Source organism: Melanerpes formicivorus, unplaced genomic scaffold (assembly GCF_026170545.1).
Source record: "Melanerpes formicivorus ecotype bairdi unplaced genomic scaffold, bMelFor1.0.p_v2 SCAF_4, whole genome shotgun sequence".
Lineage (NCBI taxonomy): Eukaryota > Metazoa > Chordata > Aves > Piciformes > Picidae > Melanerpes > Melanerpes formicivorus.
The window spans coordinates 6,843,778-6,867,092 of record NW_027142356.1 but is presented as its reverse complement, the minus strand read 5'-3'; the positions used below and the strand labels follow the sequence as shown (position 1 = coordinate 6,867,092).

The 23,315-nt window shown below is 42.1% G+C and overlaps 1 protein-coding gene across 5 annotated transcripts in view; it reads right to left on the bottom strand.

Annotated features, from left to right (window-relative positions):
• BANK1 (B cell scaffold protein with ankyrin repeats 1) overlaps positions 1 to 23,315 on the bottom strand; it is a 177,887-nt gene that overhangs the window by 45,289 nt on the left and 109,283 nt on the right. For 4 of the 5 annotated variants that reach the window (XR_010987181.1, XM_068136822.1, XM_068136825.1 and 1 more), the window contains one exon: positions 3,862 to 3,945. The exons of the other annotated variant lie outside the window; for it this stretch is intronic. Coding sequence is in view for 3 of the 4 variants with exons in the window: in XM_068136822.1 (XP_067992923.1) it covers positions 3,862 to 3,945 (84 nt within the window). In the remaining variant the exon portion in view is untranslated. The remainder of the gene's footprint in view (positions 1 to 3,861; positions 3,946 to 23,315) is intronic. 5 annotated transcript variants of the gene reach the window in all.

Here is a 23,315-nt window from a genome sequence, read left to right as displayed (position 1 = left end):
TGGTCTAGTCATGGGGTCTGTGTTGATAGGTTGGAGTCGATGATCCTCGAGGTCTCTTCCAACCTTAGTTATACTGTGATACTGAGGTACCTGCTAAAACTGATGAAAATTACTTTTGATCACATAATGTGCTGAGGTCTGCTTCAGGAGGGCAAGTGAGACATAAAGACAAATTATAACTTTAAGACACCAATTTATGTAATTTCTGATAAAAACATCTGCAGTATTTTTAGTTCTCAGTTGCAGGGGGAGAACCAATCAGACTCTGGAAATCAGCCTTCTTTTATGCTACTGACATCACTATTAGAAAATGCTTAGCCAGCACAGCTCACTAAAAATGCATTTGACAGTCATTTTAAAAGCAGCTGTTATCAGATTAGAACTTGATATGAATATAGATCTCAAATACTACTTTTCCAGGGAGCACTTTCAGTTCTCAAGACCAGAAAGGAACAATAAACAAGAGGCAAGGCACAAAGGGACTATAAAGTGAGAGAGAAAAAAGGGGAAGTGACTCAGTATCTGAGGGGGGCCTACAAGAAAGCTGGTGAAGGACTTTTTAGGGTGTTAGGTAGTGGTAGGACCAGGGGGAATGGATCCAAGCTAGAGGAGGGGAGATTCAGATTAGATGTCAGAAAAGTTTTTCACCATAAGGGTGGTGAGACACTGGAACAGGTTGCCCAGGGAGGTGGTGGAAGCTGCATCCCTGGAAGATTTTAAGGCCAGGCTGGATGTGGCTCTGAGCAACCTGCTGTAGTGTGAGGTGACCCTGCCCATGGCAGGGGGGTTGGAACTAGATGATCCCTAGGTCCCTTCCACCCCTGACAGTTCTGTGACTTCACCGAACAGTCAGCATATGGTTTCCTAGAGTATCACATTCTTTAATAACCATAATGTCTGTCTCCTGTTATTACCTTTGCTGTCCCTACAGTTCTCTAATTCACAGTCAGGATGCAGAGGCTTTGTTACTCAGCTTTATGATTCAGAGCAATGGGCCAGGTTTTGCATTTGGCAGACAAATCTGCTGCATTAGAGTAAAACAAGATGCTAACGAACCTGGGATGTAATACATTAGTGCATTGCTTTTTTCTTCCTGCTGCCATCCTGCTCTCAGACACCTTGTAGCCACTACTATCAATAACACAACACTGTGTAACAGAAAAGCAATATAAGCAAGCAGAGATGCTAGAATTACTAAGCAATCGGATTCTACCTTCTAACTTTAGGGTTTTTAAGAGAGTTTTTGTTTATCCCTAACATTACGTACAGCAAATTCTAACTAACTCATTTGCCTCCTCCTCTCCCCCAGCAGCACACAGAACATAGCTATTAAGTGCAAAGTCTGGGTGACTTTAAAAGAGCTCAGGAGCTGGAAAGATCCCAGCAGCATATGGGAAGAACAGTAGCAGGTAGTTATAAAAGGAGTCCCGTTTTATTCCCCCCCCCGGGAATTCTACCATTTGTGTTGCATACACTCTGCTGCAATGTGTGCATGCAGGATAACACTCTTGGGGCAGATTTTCACGTGTAGTAAAATGTATGCCAACCTCAAAGGGACTATCATACTTCACACAAACCTCTAAAGCCTATTTTTCATCCAAATATGTGTAGCAGCGTAGGAAGAATGTCTGAATCTAAAGATCTGTAACATGGACCTATAAAAACACATCTATGGAGGAAGGAAAGGGTTTCAAATGCATGGACTGCTGCTACCAACTACCACTTCAAACTCACTTGTGATGGCTGACCTCTTATTACATGTGGTTATCCTAAGAGGCAGGAATAAAAAGAGAAAGATATGGCACTAACCTGCTGCCCATAGCACTCTGGTATTGTTTTTCAACAGACTGCAGAGTGTCCTTCCCTGTCTCTTTGTTTCTCTGTTACAGTGTCCATTCCTTTTGTGGCAATCTAACAACGTATAAACTCTGACACTCAGTTCCTCTGATGGGCAAATCTTTGATATTCATGTTTCACTGAAAAAAGCCCTCAGTACATTTAAAAAGCCCTCATAGCAATGTACAAGGCTGTGGAAGTTTAGAAATCTTGTTGAGGTTTATCAGGGAGGGTGGAAACCACTTTTAAGTGACGTCTAATGCTGAAGAGAGATTATTTATTGTCACAGCAGGCAGTGGTGAAGCATTGAGAGATTTAACTTTGCTGAAGAGGAATGGGCAAATAAGAAACCTAAAAATTCAAATTATTTATTTTTTAATTAAAAAAGACACCTTGCAGAAAAGACAATGCTATTGCAAGGGAATTACAGTTTAAAGGACAGGAAAACCAGCACAGTCCAAGTGTATTTCGTAGTGGTGTTTCCCTTCCCGCTAAAAACGCTTGAAGGGTTAATTTGCCCATGAGCTTTGGCTGATTTGGTGCATCGCTGAGCACTGAGCAACCCAAGAACAACAGCAACAACAAAATAAATTAACAGCATACTTAAGTGCCATCAGGCACAAGACCAAACACATCACTTTAACAAACCATTCCTGAAAAATAGGCCATCACATGACAGATTATCGTGAAACCTGCAATTTGCTCAATCTTATGATGGGTTGAGGCAGACCCCCTCCCCACCACAGGCAAAAAATGAGACTCAAACAGATTGCAAAGGTAGTGGAAAGTTTAAATGGAAAGCGGTAAATGTTAACAGAGAGCCAGAAGCGCAGTGACAAGAGAGATCCTAAAGCACACCCAGAAATATCCCATCCCCACCTGAGGGTATACCCAAGCCTGCCAGGGCTCCTTCTTCCCCCCCACCTTCCACTGCTAGGCTAATCTCAACTGGCCAGATCTGAGACTGCACATTCCCCCGGCCTTGGGCCTAACCAGGCCCAAGGCTGGGAGACATCTCTCCCCAGTTACCATGTGGCAGTGAGGGAAGAAAAGAGGAAGTGCCTGGACCCCTGCTAGGATCTTACAGGGGAGCAGGGTATTATGGGATGAAATACCTGGCTTCCTGTGTCCACCCACTGGGCTGGACTCTTTTTGGGACATAGGAGGCATCCCTCATACGAACGCAGCAGGGGGCACCCAGCCCAAACTGCTACAAATCTCTAGCCTGCCTTTCCCTGAGCTGCTAAGTAGGCAGGACAGACTGAAAGAAGAGAAAGCTAGAAACTAAGAGGAATAAGGACCTCGGGTTCAAATCATGAACTCATTGGCTTACTACACTGTGGAACACCAAGTTTTAGCCAACTCATGCTGAAATAGCAAGCAGCAAAAAACATACAGCAAAAATACCATGCATGGCAAAAAAAATCCAAACAAACCATCAAGACAAGATATGTGGCTGTGACACTTGGTCATGCCTGCAGCTGAGTGTTCCATGAGCGACTTGCCAATGTTTCAAACTTTGGGGTGCTTGCAGACTACTTCTCTTATGTTTATTCTAGTTTAGATGAGGCCAGGTTTAGTAAATGAAAACCAGCTCATGAGTACTAGGCAGAACCCAGCTGACTCCACTACTTCTTCACTAGCAATTCAAATAGGATGCTGCTCTTTCAGCACAGCAAAATCTGGAGTCATGCAAGTGCTTTGTACAAAGGATGTAATAGAAATACCAAGAGAACACAAACATTACCTATGTTTGCCAGCTGAAAGGTAAGACAAGTTAAATGTTGACACTTCACTAAAAATAATTTCGGGAACAATGATGATGCTTTGGCATATCTAGAAGGAAAATAACTGCAATACAAGCACATTCTCTTCCTTGGGATTATCATGGGTTGAGCTGAATCTGTGGATGTGTATTCAGTATCATGCTGACATCATGAGAGCTTCAAAATGGAAGTGCTGGCTGGGACAAAGTATTATGGGGCTTGAAGTTCTTGAAGTTCAGATTGTAACATGAGAGGCTACCTGTTCTGGTTGGTGCTTCCAGTTTCCATGTTTGGGGTGGTGGTCTTCACTGGTCTCCACTGTGCTGGCTGCTGCATGCTTGGGCTGCAGGGGGGAAACAATTTATTGCTGGCTTCTGCTGCTGCTATTGCTTTTGCTATGCTAAGGTAATTGTTAACAGTATCATCTAATTAAGCTCCTTATCTCAACCCAGGTTTTTTAAAGTTACTTTCCTTCCCATCTGCGTGTGTGCTTTACTTGGAAGGCGGATTGTGAAACCAGGACACCTCTGCTTCCAATCTGTGTGTGGGGCTTGCTGGTTAGAGCAGACTGGTAACCCAGGACAAGGATCTTCTTCCCCAAATCTTTACGAGTCAACTCCCCAAGATACTTTCAAAACGCAAATCATGGAACCATACTCCATAGGCCAAAGGGCACACCTCAAATCATTTTCCCTTCCCAGAAGGCAAAGTATGAAAACCCAGAAATAAAAGTCATCCCTCTCTCCTATGCAGTTCAGGCTGCACAGTTTTGGAACCCACAGGGTTGTCTGTGTCCTACATATGTCTTTGAAGTGAACAAGAAAAAAAGGCAATAAAATACTTCAGAGAAGGATGAGATAAAAGATGAACACACATACCACCACCCCCCCCCCCCAACTCACTGTCTAATAAGAAATTATTAAACACAGGAGACAGAACTGAGGTTTTATACTTCAGCAGTCCTCCAGTACAGAAGCTCAGGAAGGTTATTTATTGAGTCAATTAAAATCTTAGCGGATGAATGACAACCTTCCTTCTGTAATGAGCCATTGGTGTTTCTAGGGAGAAGTTCTAGTACTTAAAGTAATACTACTTCTACATTGTAGTAGACAAACAATTGCCAAAGTAAGCACAAAAGATTCGTATTTCAGGGACAGAAATGTTATCTGAAGAGATCATTTCACAAAAATATTATGGTGGTGTTCATCACAACCCTTCTCCACATACTGAAATGGTGACTATGACTTCATTCTAATTTACTGAAATAGGCAATTTTCAAGCTTTAGGGACAGCCTTCTTTTACATTTTCATATTTCACTTTGTTTTGCTCCCTCTGTTTGGTTGTTTAATCAGTCAAGATATTTAGATTTCCCTTTTTTTCCCCCACCAGTTTAACATTTGGATTGTTTTACATAAAGCATTACCAATGGTTAAGATGAAAATGCCCCGCTTAGAAAAAATAGGCAACATCCAAATTGCTTTTGTTACTATAAGAAAAACAAACAAACTCATGGAAACTAGAGCTCTGCAGAACTCCAAAGTATTAGAAGAGAAAGGGCTCATGGAGAGGCTCCTGTGCCTCCATGAAGAATTTGTCCTCACAGTTCTCAGTGAAGGATTGTGTATCCCAAATTTCCCACCCAAACTATACACCCATTGTGTTAAAAAGCAAGCAAGTAACTAAGGAGAAACCTATTGAAACCAACACAGAGAGATTTTTAGGGAATAAGCTCTCTCTTCTTTCATGTTTTATACCTTAAAGGTCTCTTATCTAATCAAAACAGCAGAATATCATTCACCAGCCCAGTAGATTTTCAGGCAATCTTCTACATATTCAGAGGGAAAAAAAACCTGGTCAGAGAAATTATTTTGGTAAACCTTTTGTTTCACAAACTATCTACAAAGGGTGCCAATCTCTGTAATACAATTATGCTTTTCCTTGCAGCTTTCTGACAAATTAGTCCATGTGAGTATAGATATCACAACTTAAAATACCATGTATCCTCAGACACAGAATCACAGAATCACCAAGGTTGGAAGAGATCTCAAAGATCATCCAGTCTACTCTTTGACCCACTTTAGGGTCAATCTGAACCCATGTCTTTAAGTGCCAGGTCCACATGCTGCTTAAACACTTCCAGGGACTGTGACTCCACCACTGCCCTGGGCAGACCATTCCAATGTCTGAGAACCCTCTTTGTGAGGAAATATTTCCTTGCATCTAGCCTGAACCTTCCCTGCTGCAGCTTGAAACCGTGTCCTCTGGTCCTGTCACCTGCCACCAAGGAGAAGAGGCTGCCCCCTCCTCGCTCCAGCCTCCCTTCAGGCAGACCCCTCAGCTTTCTCTTCTCCAGACTGAACAACCTCAGCTGCCTCAGACACTCCTCATAAGCCAGGTGCTCCAGGCCCTTCATCAGCCTTGCTGCCCTGAACATGCTCCAGCACCTCAATGTCCTTCCTATAGTGAGTGGCCCAGAACTGAATACAGTACTCGAGGTGTGGCCTCACCAGTGCCGAGTACAGGGGGATGATCACCTCCTGATATTTCTAATAGAAGCCAGGATGCCACTGGCTTTCTTGGCCACCTGGGCTAACTCATTTAATCAACTGTCAACCAATACTCCCAGGTTCCTCTCCGAGTTGCAGCTTTCACAGTATCACAGTATCGCTAAGGTTGGAAGAGACCTCAAGGATCGTTCCAACCACAAATCCTCAATTCTGTAGCTTACCATTGTGGTGTTGTTGCCCAACCCCCCCAAAATTAGCACTGGACAATTTCTACAGTGAAGAAAAGTAGGTTATCTTCTACTCAGACTCACAGCATAGAGAATATCTTGTGGCGGTTTTATTCTAGCAGACTTGTAGGAAAAGATTCTGGCAAATACAGACATCAAATGTTGTTTTTTTTTTTCACTCCTCTTGTATTCTGAGGTAAGAATAATTAGAAAAAAAAACCCTAACACCACAACAAAAAAACCCAAACACAACCCAAAAAACCCCACACCAAAATCCTGAAGCTGAAATGTGTGGTATTAATCAACAACCAACCAATGAGAGATCCTTTTCTGAAACCTGGAGTTCTTACCTATCTACACCTATCTGACCTTGATTATATCCTGCCTGATGGACAGCCACATCTATGTGCTTTGGGGCCTCTGGTATAATTTTTGTCTGCAAAAACTCCAGTTCCTATCTCCAGTGTTCTTGCTGGATAGAAACTGCTTACCTATAACCTTGCCAGGGGTGCAGTATGAAGCCCCAGGAACAGCGCTGGCTTCTGAGGGCCCATAATTCCTTAGGCATTAATTTAGCAAGAGCTTCAATCTTATGCATAAGGGAACAAGTTAAAGCTCAGAGAGTGTCTAAATTTTTCAGGGAGTCAGACTTTTTACCTAAAGCAGTAGCATGAAAGATACAGATACCCATGAAATGACAGCTGCTCACGTGACTTACTACCCCTTCCATATTTCAGCACTCTTTGGGACTAGGTGAGAGGTTCAAGACAACTTTTCTTGATGAAAGGGAACCAGTTTCCCCATTTTAAAGTTAGGTTTTCTTTCCAAACCTCCCTGCTGCAAGCACTTTTGTTTTATAATCACCATCCTCTTCACCTGGGGACTCTTCCATCAGCCTCCTTAGGTGATCCAAGTCCCACCAGCTAATCTGTTGCTTAGTTACTACTCCTCTGTATTTCAGATTCCAAAATGATCTGTCTGGGGCAATGGCCAACTTTCTGTAAGGTATTGCTCTATTTAGATACATGTTCATTGTGGTTCAAATGACCTGTTACTTTTGCTTTCTGGCACTGCAGATATGCTCCTTCTTCTCCCGATACATTTTAGAACAATACAGAAACAGAGGCTGCCAATAAAGAAGCCAAGCTCCATGTTCAAAGTGGGGTTTGCAGCTTGATGCAGGCTCTGTTCCCAGCACTGAGGAGGTACTCCATGCTGACACACACCCCACCCCCCCAATATCTGAACATGACAAACCTGGAGAATATGCTCCAAGTATGTTGTTTTGTTTTACATGGAGCTAATTGTGCCAGATGTATTTTGCTGTAGTAAAGTACAGAAATCCACCTGCAACGTGCTAGCACTCTGTGGTGCTAGGCAATGCACCAATGTGTTTTGCTGTTTCCATCAGAACTCAAATCCATTGCAATCTGACCTTCTTACGCAGCATCTTTCCCATCTCCCCAGATCCTACCTCTTTTTCCCTTCAACCTGCAGTTACAGGCCTGATTCTTATTTCCCAGTTGGCAGTTTTAAACCACACTAATTCCTCCTGCCTTAGATGAATTATTCTACATTTCCTAAGCATCTATGAGCAGAGACTCAAGAAAGTGAGAGAAAAGAGCATAGCACTAAACTTGTGTTGCAGTCTGGGGAGGCTGTTAGTCATTCCAGACTGCAACAAAACATTTCACCAACTTCTCCCTATGTCCAGTCACAAAGTTCACAAGTTCCACTCAAAAGGCTATTTTGCTTTGGGTTTGGAATCCTCAGCTTTTTTTGTTGTTTTTTATAGCTCAAAGTAGTAAAAACAGTGTTGGCCATTAGCATACTGCCAGTTTACTTTCATAGTATCATAGTATCATTCAGGGTTGGAAGGGACCACAAGGATCATCTAGTTCCAAACCCCCTGCCATGGGCAGGGACACCCCACACTAGATCAGGCTGGACAGAGCCTCATCCAGCCTGGGCTTAAACACCCCCAGGGACGGGGCCTCAACCACCTCCCTGGACAACCCATTCCAGGGCTTCACCACTCTCAGGGTGAAGAACCTCCTCCTCACATCTAGCCTGAATCTCCCCACCTCCAGCTTCATTCCATTCCCCCTAGTCCTGTCACTACCTGAGATCCTGAGAAGTCCTTCCCCAGCCTTCCTGTAGGCCCCCTTCAGATACTGGAAGGCCACAATTAGGTCACCTGGGAGCCTTCTCTTCTGCAGACTGAACAGCCCCAACTCCTTCAGTCTGTCCTCACAGGAGAGGTGCTCCAGCCCTCTGATCATCCTTGTGGCCCTTTTCTGGACACATTCCAGCACCTCCACATCCCTCTTGTAATAGGGGCTCCAGAACTGGACACAGTACTCCAGGTGGGGTCTCACCAGGGCTGAGTAGAGGGGGAGGATCACCTCCCTCGACCTGCTGGCCACACTTCTCCTGATGCAGCCCAGGATCTGATTGGCTTTGCGGGCTGCAAGTGCACACTGAGAGCTCATGTTGAGCTTTTTGTCCACCAGCACCCCCAAGTCTCTCTCCTCAGGGCTACTTTCCAGCCAGTCACTGCCCAGCCTGTATTTGTGCCTGGGATTGCCTCGACCCAGATGCAGGACCCTGAACTTGCTCTTACTGAACCTCATGAGCTTGGCTTGTGCCCACCTCTCCAGCCTGTCAAGGTCCCTCTGGATGGCCTCCCTTCCCTCCAGCATGTCTGCTGCACCACACAGCTTGGTGTCATCAGCAAACTTTACTTTGCAGTTACACCACCCAACACACATTCCTCACAAAGTCAGTACCTTCTTGTCTCCAGCTAAACACGTGGAACAACTTATGAGACAAAGATGGGAGGCTACTTGTGGGAGATACGCTGATAAAGATCGATGTCAAAATCTCCCTTCTGCCCTCATCCACCAAATAAATTTATAGGACCATATCCACTGTCTTCAGCAGGAATTTGATGTCACTCCTACAGCACAAGGAGCTGAATTTAGGAGAAAACAACAACATCAGGACATTAAATAAAAATGATAATGGAAACTACAGAAAAAGAAAATTAATTGAACAGTCAGGCCACAATATTAGTGACAGGTTCAAAAATGAGTGGGTTTTCTGTAGGAACTATCTCCATCAGCCTTCTTTTCACTGGATAGCACTATATTCCTGTATTTTACAGTGCAAATGCCTGCAAGATAAAGGATCAGTGACAGTGAATAAAAGCAGGAAACCTCTGCCTTCTACCCTTTTAAAAATAATCCAGCTGATAAAGATACACAAAAGCAACTCAAAATACTTTAAAAGCTGGAAGCACACAGAATAAGATTACACAGGAAATTGTTTCAAGATTGGTGTTCCAGAGGCCATTTTCCTTCTGGAAAGAGTTATCATCTGTCTAGACCACTCTCAGTGATCACAGAGGGGACCCACCAGTAGGCACAATTGCTCCTTCTCACATGCACTTCTACATTTCCCTCCAAGAGGCTTTCCAGAGACCCTTACTGGAAATCCAGATTGAGGGACACCTTGCAGAGTATCTGCCCTGTAATGTAAATACAGCCTCTACAGATTATTTGGATGCTGTCATTAAAGCCTTATTCTGGAGGCCATGAATTTGCCACTGATGTCTTCACAGAGGAAGAGAATGAGACCTGCAGGTGGATTGGAAAACCACTGATTGTCTAGAGCTGTGTTTTGTGCACCAGGCACCCCTAGCATTAACTCTGTGCCAGGTGGGAATCCAGGACAAGGCTGGGATGTGTTTCCCTCTAAGCGTTAAGATTCATGGAGATCATAATGAAGGATATTAAAAAGGGTAGCAGGGCACAATAAAGTATGAAATTCAGCTTCATAAAAAAACACCTTTTCTTCTCTTCCAAAACCAACCAAATTTTCTGTCCTTCTTTTTGTCTTTATAGTGAAGTATTGAGCATCTTCACATTATGTCTCTGTGGTATCCATACCTTCCACCCCTGAAAAATCCAACCTCACTTAGCAGTGTCAAACAATAATGAAACTGTAGTAAAATATCTTCAAAACAAAAACACCTGCAAAAAAACCCCAACAAACACCAACTCCCAAACCAAACCACCTCCAAAACCCAACAAAAAACTGTGAAGATTTTAATAGAAGAAAGGTAAAGAAAGATTGCACAAGGTGCCTTACTATTGCTATCAGTTCTTATACAGAAAGCTGGAAGATAATTTGGTAAGGAGTGACAATGTATACACCTAAAAGAGAAAACTCTAAGCAACAATTATAGCTTAAAGACATTGAATATTTGTGACTGAGCACACAATCCTTCAATGTAGTCTATCCTGTGGGGCAGATCCTCAGACAGCCATTTGGAGTCCTCTAATCAATTTATGTAAGCAGAGGAGCTGCCTCATGAGAGTCTGAAGCTTATATTAAGCTGAGAATACTGATGCACTTGTTCACTTCTGCACCTCTTGACTTGAGGGCAAATTAATATTCAATGGATTTAATGGACTATATTAATGACTACTGATAATGTTTGGTGTGCTATTTTAACTGTTTTTATACTGTAATGCATAACGCAGCTTCTACAAGCAAAGCAGCTACATAACTCACTGTCCCAGTGTATTATTGTTTTCCTGACTGGTTACATTAATTCCACTGATACAAACTCAGACTGCTAATTTTGACACGGTGCAGTAACATTCACATGGCTATGAAGATGTTTCTGTTCCCTGAGAAAAATGCACTTTCATTCTCAATTGCTTATCATATTAGGGAAAACAAGGATAAGTAACTGCAACATACCCATGAAAGACTGGTGTGTGCATCTGACAGTCTCAGAGCTGCAGTCAAACACCTTTTGTGTTTAGTTCCTACAGGTTTTGACCAACGAAAATCACTTCAAAGCTCTGTACACATTATTTTCTGCTCTCAGATTTTCCATGCATTCAGTCTATGTATTAAGCTGTTTCAGACACTCAGCATGTCCTCTTAAAATATTAACTCAGCATAGTGGGAGGAAAAGTGGCACCCTGATTAAAGTAAGAGACTAGCAAGAATCTCTTATTTTCTCACCAAAGAAACTGCTTAATCCTGACACAAAGCAGCTGCTACCTATGCTCTTGCTTTGTCTACAATTAAGGCTCCTTAGGACTTCAAAAATCAATGTGAAGCAACCACAGATATGCATGGGAGCATTGCTTCTGCACAGAAACATCTAAATAAGTTCACTGAAGGCCTATATGCAGCACAGTCCAAAACACAGGGCCAATGTGCTTTACTTATCCAGCTGGTGACCAGAAGTGGAAGACTAACACAGCATTCCCAAAGCCATGCAAATGCAGGATAAGGTTTGCCTCATTTCCTCAAAATGGAACTGCCTCATTTCCCTAAAAACATTACAGTCTAAAGAGTAAAATCTAGATAAGGGTAGGCAGACATCAAAGACTGGAGCCTACAGGGAAGAATTTGGGGACTGTTAAAGGAAGTAGAGGGAATTAAAAGCCATTCTCCTGTTTTGAGGTTAAGAGAGATGAAATTGTAGCTCCCAGGGTGCCTTTCTGCAGAATACTCCAGCTGCCTCTGTGCCCACTTTGATGTGCAGTGGAAGCTGCGTTTTCCACTTCCCTCATGGACTGAGGCAATTTCTGTTCGACACACCACAGTCCAATTCAGCTTTGCTAAAGCAAACAGTAAGGCTTAAGAGACGCATGTGTGAGACAAACATGCACATACACAGGTACCCCATTGTGCAGCGACAGAAAGCACAGACTTGTCCTGCACTACTTTACCACCAGTTTCTTAACAAAATACTCTATGCTCTGAACAATGTCCCTTTGTTAAGCAACAATCCCACAGTCACAGGGGCCCTGTTAAGTGCTTTCTCCATTAAAATGCAAATCTCTGCCTTGACACAGCAAGACCCAAAATGGAATTCTGTATACCAATGGTGCACAAACACAGAGCTTGTGTCATCTACTGATAATGAAGACTTCTACAATTGCTTTAATTCCTTTCAGGTTTATAACTTTACGCACACATTTCCTTCAGGAGGGAAGAAAGGAGAGGATGTCTTTTAACAAGAAAGAGATATATTACAAGATGCAAGCTGAAATTAAGTTTTCTGATCTCAAACAATAAAGTCCATGATAAATTAACAGATTAACAGAAACAATACAAGTAGCAAAAGAATATTAATAGGAGGATTCTAGCCAAAACAGGGTTTTCATAGAATTGTCAGGGCTGGAAGGGACCTCAAGGATTATCTAGTTCCAATCCCCTGCCATGGGCAGAACCACCTCACACTAGATTGGGTTTCTCAGAGCCACATCCAGCCTGGCCTTCAAAACTTCCAGGGATGAGACTTCTATCACCTCCCTGGGCAACTTGTCCAGTGTCTCACCACCCTCATGGTGAAGGGCTTCTTCCTAACATCCAATCTGAATCTACCCACTTCTACTTTTGCTCTCTTCCCCCTAGTCGTATCAATACCTGACACCCTAAAAAGTCCCTTGCCACCACTTGTAGGCCCCCTTCAGATACTGGAAGGCCACAATAAGGCCTCCTCAAAGCCTTCTCCTCTCTTTTCTAATTTGAGGGTCTCTTAATTTCATGAAAAATTGCCATTATTTATTCTTGTCTGCTAAGCTATAGTCACAATAATAGTAGTGCATAACAAACCATGTCTTTTGAGAAATAATGCTGTAAGTAGAACTTTGCACCAAAATTTCTTGAGTCAAGAACTGACTGCCTAAAAAGTTGTATTTCTCTTCTTGGTCTGGTACATACACAAATGAGAAAAGCCACAAATCTCAAAATATGCAGCAAAATGTCCCAGTTACAGAATTTACATAGCCATGTGAACACAACAGGAAGAGCCTTTAACCATGGGAGACTATAAACTTAGCAGTTTATGAAAATCCACAACTAGTGTTCAGCTCTGGATGACTGAAATGATACATTACACAAGGAGCCATAAATCTGTTCTTCTCTTTGAGGTTTAAATGCTGTTAAGTATCGTTGCTTCTTTTTAGTTTGAGTGTGAGGTAATCACCTTTATGAAGGCAAAACTAGACAGGCAAGGTCTGCCTGCACATGAAACAAAGAATGTTAGCAAGTCTGAACAAGCTTTCCTTTTCCACCCAACTAATCAGTCAAGGGCCAATGTTAGAAAGGGTTTGATATGAGCCTCAGCTGCATGCCCTTTCAATAGCATCCTGATGCGGCCCCCATTCCCTTTTCTATTAGAAAGTATTAGCACATTAGCCACTATTACCTACTTAACCAGCTGTCCTGGTTTCACCAGGACAGAATCCTAGGCCAGCCATGGGCTGCATGCTGTTAGCAGTTCCAAGTCATCCAAGGCAGCTGACCTGAGCTGGCTCAAGGGTGCATTCCAGACCATAAATCTCACACCTCTTATAAAAGGCAAAGTTTGCTGAGGAAGGGGCCTCTTGCTTGTGTGCCTGCTCCTAAGGCCTGCTTTCCTATTTATTGTGACCACTGCATTTGCTGGGCTGAGTATAGCTTTGTGTACTTTGTATTGGCATTGCTATTAGCTTGGCTGTTTCATTAAAACTTCCTTTGTTTTAACTCATGAGTCTTCTTTTCCCAACTGCCCTTCTCTGCTGGGGATCAGCAGGTCATACAGGAATTGCTGTAGTTTGGCCCAGGATATAGGATAAACACAGACACCAACTCATCTGGAATCCCAAGACAAACAAACTACCTTAACAACACTTAATTCCATTAGAAAATAAAAGTTAACAAACTAGGTCAAGGCAGTCAAAACAGAAGACACAGGGAAAAAGGACCTTTGATGCTCTCCCTATTAACTGTTTGCAACTCAAGAGATTTATTGAGTCAAATAAACCTTTATTAGAATAAACCAAACCAGGTTGGAAGAGACCTTCAAGATCATCGTGTCCAACCCATCAACCAATCTAACCCACCCAAACAGCTAACCCATGGCACCAAGTACCCCATCAAGTCTCCTCCTGAACACCTTCAATGACGGCGGCTCCACCACCTCCTCCTACATTTTAACCTACTATGATTTTCTCCTCCAAGTACTACCCCAAGCTTCCCTTGATCCAAGGCACACACTTCTAAACTCTGAGCACCCACAGCACACTGTGGCAATGATGTCGAGGAGTATATTGCCTGCTCTGTGAGAATGTCTTGAATTGAGTTCTTACCAGTGTCACTCACTACTCCCTAGGCTCGCTCACCAGAAGAGTTGCTACCTCCCTACTCCCTGGCCCCTCAAGATGCCTCTATCCCTCCCTATCCACTGATGCATTATTTACTTATGTAAAGCGAGTTCTTCCATAAGCATATACTCTGATAGAGTTGCATCAGTCTTGGCCCAAGACTGATAAATAAAACCCAATTTTATGTATACTCTGTTTTTACTGTGATTAAATAATAATTAGAAGACCTGGCTCAGTGCTCATGTAATAGCATCTCTTTTTCCAAAATAAACTCTCAGCTCTTCAGCTGACATAAATACCCTGCCCTGAGAGGTGCTCATTTCCTAAGTCAATTGCACCAAGCAACTCAAAGATCTGTAAAAATACTACTACTGCTAAAACCTCTTCATGACAGAGTTGTGAGGCTCTTGACAGAATTTCATCATTCTGAACCTCAAATAAAAAAAAAAGGCATAAAAATAATTCTAGTTGTTTCCAAATCATTAAATCTTTGGAACGAGAAATTTTAACCTGGAGAGAGCTGAAGAATATTTTGTATTTTATAAAATATTTTCCTGGGACTGGGACTATAAAGCACCTTTTTTTTCCCACCCCAACAGCCACAAACTCATGGAATAAGTTTTGTCATCATGACAGCCTTTGCTCACCAAAATTTAACCTAACAAAATGTTTACGTTACACACAGCATTAAATCCATCATGTTACGCCACGCGCTCCTTAGAAGAGCCTACTCATTAATTGAATGTGGTGATGTGGGATAACGCAAACTAAACAGAATTATCTTGGTTGCTTTGCCTTCTCAGTCCCTGCTTGGAAACTGTATTTCATTCTACAACTACCTGAAGGGGGGGTGTAGACAGGCAGAGGTTGGTCTCTTCTCCCAGGCAGCCAGTACCAGAACAAGAGGACACAGTCTCAGGCTGCGCCAGGGGAGGTCCAGGCTGTATGTCAGGAGGAAGTTTTACACACAGAGAGTGATTGCCCATTGGAATGGGCTGCCCGGGGAGGTGGCGGAGTCACCATCACTGGAGGTGTTCAGGAGGAGACTTGATAGGGTGCTTGGTTGCATGGTTTAGTTGATTAGGTGGTGTTGGATGATAGGTTGGACGTGATGATCTTGAAGGTCTCTTCCAACCTGGTCTGGTCTAGTCTAGTCTAGTCTACTCTATTATTTCCCTGTCAGTAGAGAAACTCGGGGTTCAAAAAAGAAAAGCCTTAGTAAAGCTCCTGGTGTTACTCATAGGGCTCAGCTCATCATTTCAGTGTTTCTCTACAAATACTGTGTTAGGCTGCCCCTGCTTACACTATTGAACAAAACCTGTGGCTTCACCTTGTCTTTGTGCTTCCAGCCTAATTCTCATCTGATTTATAGATGTTATGTCAGGAACAATTCTGCTGCAGACCGAGGAGTTAAAATGAAATCAACACTAGTGCCTAACAATTCACATCACTGAGCTGTCATGCTGTATCAGTTTCTGCTTCACCTTCTGGAAAATGTAGCAAACTCCCTAGACCTGATTTCCCCCCAGAATTAAAGTTACATAAGTAAATAAAGAACTATTGTCAAGAACCAACACGTGACAGTTTAGGCTGTGCCTTTAAGAAAAGGCAGCTGCAGAATTCTCTAGCTGAATGTTTAGGTGTAAAAAGGAAAACAAAGATTAATTCTAAATGAATGTCACTGGTCAGATATGAGATATACCATAGAAAATATCTCTTACATTGTTTTCTCTCACTCACTCCAGCATCAGTCTGACTTTTTCGTTTCCTGGCCACAGAGCATGCAGCTGACCCTGGAATGAAACTGATAAGAGAAACTAACTTTCTTAACAACTGCTTTGAGCTAGCAAATTTCCCTTAATATCCTTTTCTTTCTCCCTTTTCACCTAATTAACTACTAGGGGAAAGGGAAGGAAGGGAAGAGAGGTTTGGGGGGAACCTGAGGTGGGATCCTCCTCGGGAGGATTGGTGTTTGTGTTCTTTCCTGTAAATTCGTATACAATATTGTAAATATTGTGTATTTATATATATATACATTGCATTTCATTAGTTCATGTAAAATACAGCTTTCCATTAGCTTCTCCAACTGGGTTAGCTGTGCTTTATTGTTTCTGTGGGTGGATTAAACCATCTAAACCACTACACACCATAACTGCCATTGCTGTGTGCAAGAATCAATGGACGTCTCTAAACTCTAAACTGATAATACAGGAGTTACTCTTAAGGCAAAACACCCAATTAATTTTGATTTTATGGCAGTCTACCAATTAAAAATAACATGAAGGTTACAATGAGCTCTAGTGATGAAACCAGGGAAAGCTTTCTGTCTATTTTGGACTATAATCCAAAGGACTTAGATCACAGTATAGCAAAGGTTAAAGAGACCTTGAGGATCATGGAGTCCAACCTGTCACCACAGACCCATGACTAGACCATGGCACTAAGTGCCATGTCCAATCTCCTCTTGAACACCTCTAGGGATGGTGACTCCACCACATCCCTGGGCAGCACATACCAATGACTAATTACTCTGTCGGTGAAGAACTTTCTCCTCACCTCGAGCCTAAACGTCCCCTGGCACAGCTTGAGACTGTGTCCTCTTGTTCTGGTGCTGGTTGCCTGGGAGAAGAGACCAACCCCCACCTGGCTACAACCACCCTTCAGGTAGTTGTAGAGGGCAATGAGGTCACCCCGAGCCTCCTCTTCTCCAGGGTAAACAATCCCAGCTCCCTCAGCCTCTCCTCATAGGGCTTGTGTTCCAAACCCCTCACCAACTTTGTTGCTCTCCATCCAAACAGCATATAATTTTTAGATTCATAGATACTTTTGCAAATCCACTGCACTCAGCTAGACATGAGTTTATGAATTTTGCATGCTTTGTGTTCAATTCCAGCAGTCAGTGCTGCAGAGAACTCAAGACAGAGACCCTTTGTTGAACTAGAGCTCATCATTTTGCGGTAACAAATACTTTTAGAGCTGCCAGGAATGAAGGTACCATAACTTCTTTAAATGGACAAAATTTATCTTGTTCTAAAGAGCTGTGAAACTTTAAGGTGCCCAACCACTTCCTGCATCAAATCAAGGTTTTCAGACTAGGCATTAAAACACACCTGACAGGCAAAAGGCTGTAAATGAGCTCATTGAAAGATGGCAATTATGTTTTCATTTTCTCATAGCACTGTCCACACTTTCTGATATCAGCCTCATCAAGCACCTGCCACAGTGAGGCTTGCTGTGACCCTTTAACACTGCCAGTGAGCTCCACTGCTAAAAGCCACTGTGAGCAATGCAGCTCTGTTTTGGTGCTAGTGAGTTGCCAGTTCATTTTTTGCCTAACTACACAAAACCATATTAAGTATCATTCCACTCAGATAGAGCACTGCATTAATTTAGCATTTGGTTGCAAAATCACACTCAGTGAGAGTACCACATTTTGGCCCAGGAGGGCAGACCAATCAACAAATGGACTTCATGGCTAGAATCTGCCTGAATCCAGAAAAACAGAAGCCAAAGTCTTTGCCATCCTTCAATGAAGTGAAGCACAGTGATATACAAGGAGCTCAGAAATCAACATAAGGTGGCAAACAAAGACACATATTGTGAGGAGTGGGAAGAGTTAATAGGCTTTCAGAGTCAGTCCCCATTTAAAAACAGAAATAACGTTGGTAGCTTTGATCTTTCACAACTACCTTTGCTCTGGCAACTAAAAGAATAAGTGTATGGCATTCCACCAGTTAGACCACACTGCATTTTCAGCAAAAGGGTGGAATGAATAACTTTATGGCATGAAAATGGTGATTCTGAATGTTAAATGGCATGAAAATGGTGATTCTGAATGTTAAATTCCAGATTAAGACCCATTATGGTCTATTAGCCTTTTGCATTGCACTATTTCCCAGGATACCAAATCCATAAAATAACTGTGTGAGAATTGGGAGGGGAGTATTCAAAGCTTTCCAGTAGTTCCACAATTTTCTGATAGACTTCTAAGGGCAGAAATACCATTTCAGGCTGACAACATATGCAGTCAGTGTGATCACACCACCTGACAGATTTTGCCATCTGAATTAATCTTTGGCCTGAAAACGTCAGTATTTGACTCTTCTCTATTTTTTCAGTCACCTGGGTCACACAGGACATACCTTCAGAAGCATTTTTGATAGCAAACTTCTTCTGACATCAACTTAGCTTTCAATAGCAAATTTGCAACGTGAGTTCCCCCAGCAATGGCCACCCCTAACAGGAAACTGAGAAAGCCAGAGGAGTAAACTTGTCTGTTATCCAGTATGCTCAAACTCCAAGCGAAGCCTTTTCCTCATTAGCATGCAATAACTCGTGAGGGTGCTGATTAACAGGGCAGGAGTTCACATGGGCTGCTTCCCTCCCCGCAGCACAGTTCCAAGGGTCTCTCTACACCTGTCACCTCTTTTTACAAAACGGGCAGAAAGGAAACATCTCTCAAAGGTACACGGTAGCTAAATTCCTTTCCACCAAATACTAGACCTTTCATCACAGTGAACTGGAAATGAACAGATAAATCTAAGCCAAATCATGGTGAAATTCATATGGAAATAAAACGTGCTTTTGCATTTACTGAGCGTTACCAAAGCTTCTATGTTAACCACTGCAAATGATCAGAACAGACTTGGTACTGAACATCCTGAAGACCCTTATGAAATCTATGTACAATACAAGCAGCTTTGATCCATTACATGTTTCCAGCTGAACACAGTAAGATGCCTGAAGTACCGATTCCTTGGTACTACATTACAACACCCTGTGTGAATGTTTGCACTGTGTGGTTACCATGCCGCACTGGCAAATACCTGAGCTAACGTATAGCTCAGTTATTTTGAATTTCTTTCCTTTAATGGATGTCTTAAATGTGATGGCATTAGGCCATAACAATGTGAGATACAAATCTTCTCTGTGCATGTAAAACTTGGTTTAGTGTCAGGTCATTTCCCATGTTTCTTCAGCTTTGCATTTTCTGAAAGCAGAAACACCTTCCCACGCTAAGGCGGCAAATAACGCATGCTACGTTAGCTTTTCTCTGTCACAAAAGGTTAGGTGTGCTGCAGCGCTCTTCCAAATAGCTACACACACAGATGTCAAAACAGACTACTCCTTCAGGCCTGGGTTTCAGGACCTGCTTTGACATTGAATGCTGTTACTTGATAGACTGTGGAAGAAACCAATGCATAGAGATACCTCTTCAGGTATGTTAAAACAGAAGATGCAACTCCAACTTTTTGGATAAGTCAGCATCGTTTTCCTAATGTACAGCTTCACTAAACAAGTCCTAAAGATGGTCTGCTATTTTAAACTTGTGGTGCCAATTCAACATGCTTTTCTCCTAAGTACTGTAAAATGGAAGTGCTTGCATAATTTAGTTAAAAAGTCTGGTTTTTAAGACTATGTAACACCAGAGAAGCATTACATCTCTTTACATAATAAATCACAAGAAGCAGATCTGAGAAAATCCATTTGTAGATACTATTTTCCTTGTGATCCACAAGCTTGCTACTCCTGTACAATATATACTTTTTGGAACAATTGCCATTTCTGACAATTTTTTAAACCTCCCCACATTTTATTCTTCCATCTTTCAGACTTCAAGTAAGCCATACTGCTAAAACCTATACACACCTAACAAGGGAGACTAGTTCCACAGGAAAGCAAGCGAGGATAGAGAGTTGGAGCTGTTTGGTCTGTAGAGGAGAAGGCTTTGAGAAGACCATATTGTGGCTTTCCAGTATCTAAAGGGGGCCTACAGAAAAGCTGGGGAGGGACTCTCTAGGATGTCGGGTAGTGATAGGACTAAGGGGAATGGAGCAAAACTGGAAATGGATAGATTCAGAGTGGAAGTTAGGAAGAAATTCTTCCCCATGAGGGTGGTGAGACACTGGAACAGGCTGCCCAGGGAGGTGGTAGAAGCCTCATCCTTGTAGGTTTTTAAAGCCAGACTGGATGGAGCTCTGAGCAACCTGCTGTAGCGTGAGGTGGCCCTGCCCATGGCAGGGGGATTAGAACTAGATGGTCCTTGAAATCACTTCCAGCCCTGACAATTCTATGATTCTGCATTTAAGGGAAATAAATATTTATCTCACATACTCTTCTGCCGTACGAGAAACTCTGCTATTACCAATGCACCCAACTCTCCAAAATGTCTATTATTTTTACTTTTTCTTCTTTCCTCGTTTATGTTTGAGATATCAGTAAATTACCAGTATTGAGAACCACTGGGATTGCTAGACAGTTGTTTACACTGGTAACTTCATAGTTTTACTGTTAGGAGTTTGCCAGCTCAGCTGGTGTAAACAATACAGACTAGAGACAGGAGAGAAAACTGAAAAAAATAAATCCATGTAAACAAATTCTAACCTGGAGAAAGAACTACTACAGAAAGTATGGTGGTCAGGGATCAAGAACAACGGGAAAAGTCAGTTTCTATCAGCCAGGTTACTGTTCAGTGCTTGTGCATTAAAAAAACAAACCATAAAACCCACGATGCTGAAATGCTTTCCAAATATATGGAAGAGAAAATGAAAAACAAGCCTGACATTTAAATCCCAAAGGTACCCAAGTGAAATGTATCATCCTGAAATCTGACTCACACCCTTCTGATTTGAAGAACAATTCTTTCAATATGTTACAGCACGCTAGTATAACTAATACAAGGTTTGCCAGACAGCAGAATGTTGGAATCATGATATCACTGTCGTTTTGTCAAGCAGCAGTAACTTTGGGGTATTCTGGAGGAGAAAAATATAAACTGCATTCACCTCCATGGCCCAAAGCAACAATTTTTAAATAAACTGTGGTCTCAAAGTTTGTTCCTTCACCTCTTTTGTCAACTGATGTTTTAAATCCTCCCAAGTCTGTTTGTCTTTAAGAGACTGCAGTTCAATGTTCTTTTTTCTTAATCTAGTAGATGGAGGCGATGCAAGCATCTTCATTCCGTTGTCTTACAGCACCAAGGAAACTCTGAGTAACAGCTACAACAATCTCAATTGGAACTAGTTTATCTAATTGTGGTGGTGAGAGAAGGTTCAGTTCTCCCTCCCCCACAAAGAAAGAAACCATGGCTGACTCAGTCAGAGAAGCAAAGGATATGCTATATTTACAAGCAGGATGAAATGCAGTTAATAGATACACAATATACAATATCTACAATATATACAGAAATACACAGCAAAGAAAGTAATACAGAACAAAACTCCCCCCTCCTCCAGAGGAAGGTTCCCCCCCTGTACCCCCTCTCTCCCCCTACCTCCCCTTTTTCCCAAAAAGGGGTTAGAGAGAGAGAAAAGGTAATTATTAAGGAGGAAATTCTTGTTAGGCTCCAAGCGCATGCAAGGATTAGTTTTCTTATCTCAAGGTTAACAGGTCCCGCCGCTGTTGCCCAGAAGCAGACAGGCTGAAGAGACAGAACAGACTGGAACTGAGACAGATTCCAACTGAACTAAAACTTAAAGTTGCATTCTACCAATCTACCAATGAAACTCATTTAGACCTATCTTTGTTTTCAAAATATTCAGCCAGTGTGTTCCAGCAACTGTCCCTTTCTTAAAGGCACAGCCTAAAATGGTCACACTAATCATCTCCATCTAGAGATTAATGTGAACAGACAAGCACCCAAGTGCCTTCTGTATCCAGTTGCTTCACTCAGCACCCACAGAGTTCTTCAGGGAAGGACCCTTCCAATGCAGTCTTGCGTTGAGTCCTTATTGGAACTATTCGTAAGGACTATCTGCCCAAACAATATCATATTCTGTATTGTAGTCATCTACTTATGGTTTTCAAGGAGTAGCACACTCCTCTAAGCATGGTACTCAGTTCATGTTTTAATGTAATTCACTTCTCCTCTTACATCGCTGGCTGATTACCAATAATGCTGTGTTTGGATGTTATCAGTCTCTCTCTTTCAGAATTTCTTTGTAATAATGTTAAGTATCAGAATTCCTTTCCTGTTGCTTCCTCCCCTGCCCAGGAGCTGCATTAAACTTTTGCTTTCAGGTTTTGTTTAGCAAACATAAACTCATCTGAGGATAAATTCTATGCATTTGTAGTTATTACTACTTCTTTAATATACTCCTAAAACACATATAAACAGAAGCAAATGAGCAACTGTGAACCATCTTTACATAAATAAAGGCTCCAAACTAATATAGAGATTTCCAGTTAAGAAAATCAAAACAGGAGGAAAGTTCTTTTATGCCACACACCAGGGACCAGACAGTAAGAACACTCATAAAAAAACCAAACTGTTAACATATATTACTGCAAAGCCCTCAGAATCGACAAGAACATGTTGTTGCAGACTAAAAATACTTCCCTGCTCTTGAATCCATGAGTCCATTCAGGCCACTTGTTCATCTCAGTGCTGCTTCTTGTCCTTCCCTACAGTCCTGCAGTATGACTGCATTTTTTTCTTTCAGTCAAGCTATTAGGCAATTAACATTCTGAAAATCTGCTCTATACATTCTTATGGTAATATAATGATTGATTGCAGCTTTCCAAAGTAGATTTGCATGTAATCTATTCAAGTATTCTGATGGTTTCTCAACAAAAGAGATGTAGATTTTATTCTTTCTACATTAAAAAAAACCCAAAACCACCCAGCGCATTTCTCAAAGATGCTGAATTGTCAGTTGAAGGCTGATTTATTTCTTTGTTTGTTTAGCTAGGAGAGAAACTGTACAGATTTCCCACCCTGCTCTGCCTATAAACTCTGGCTCATTAGTCCATCCTCCAAGAGGATGTGCTTTGCTCTTCCCTCTGAGTCACTGAGCAATGAT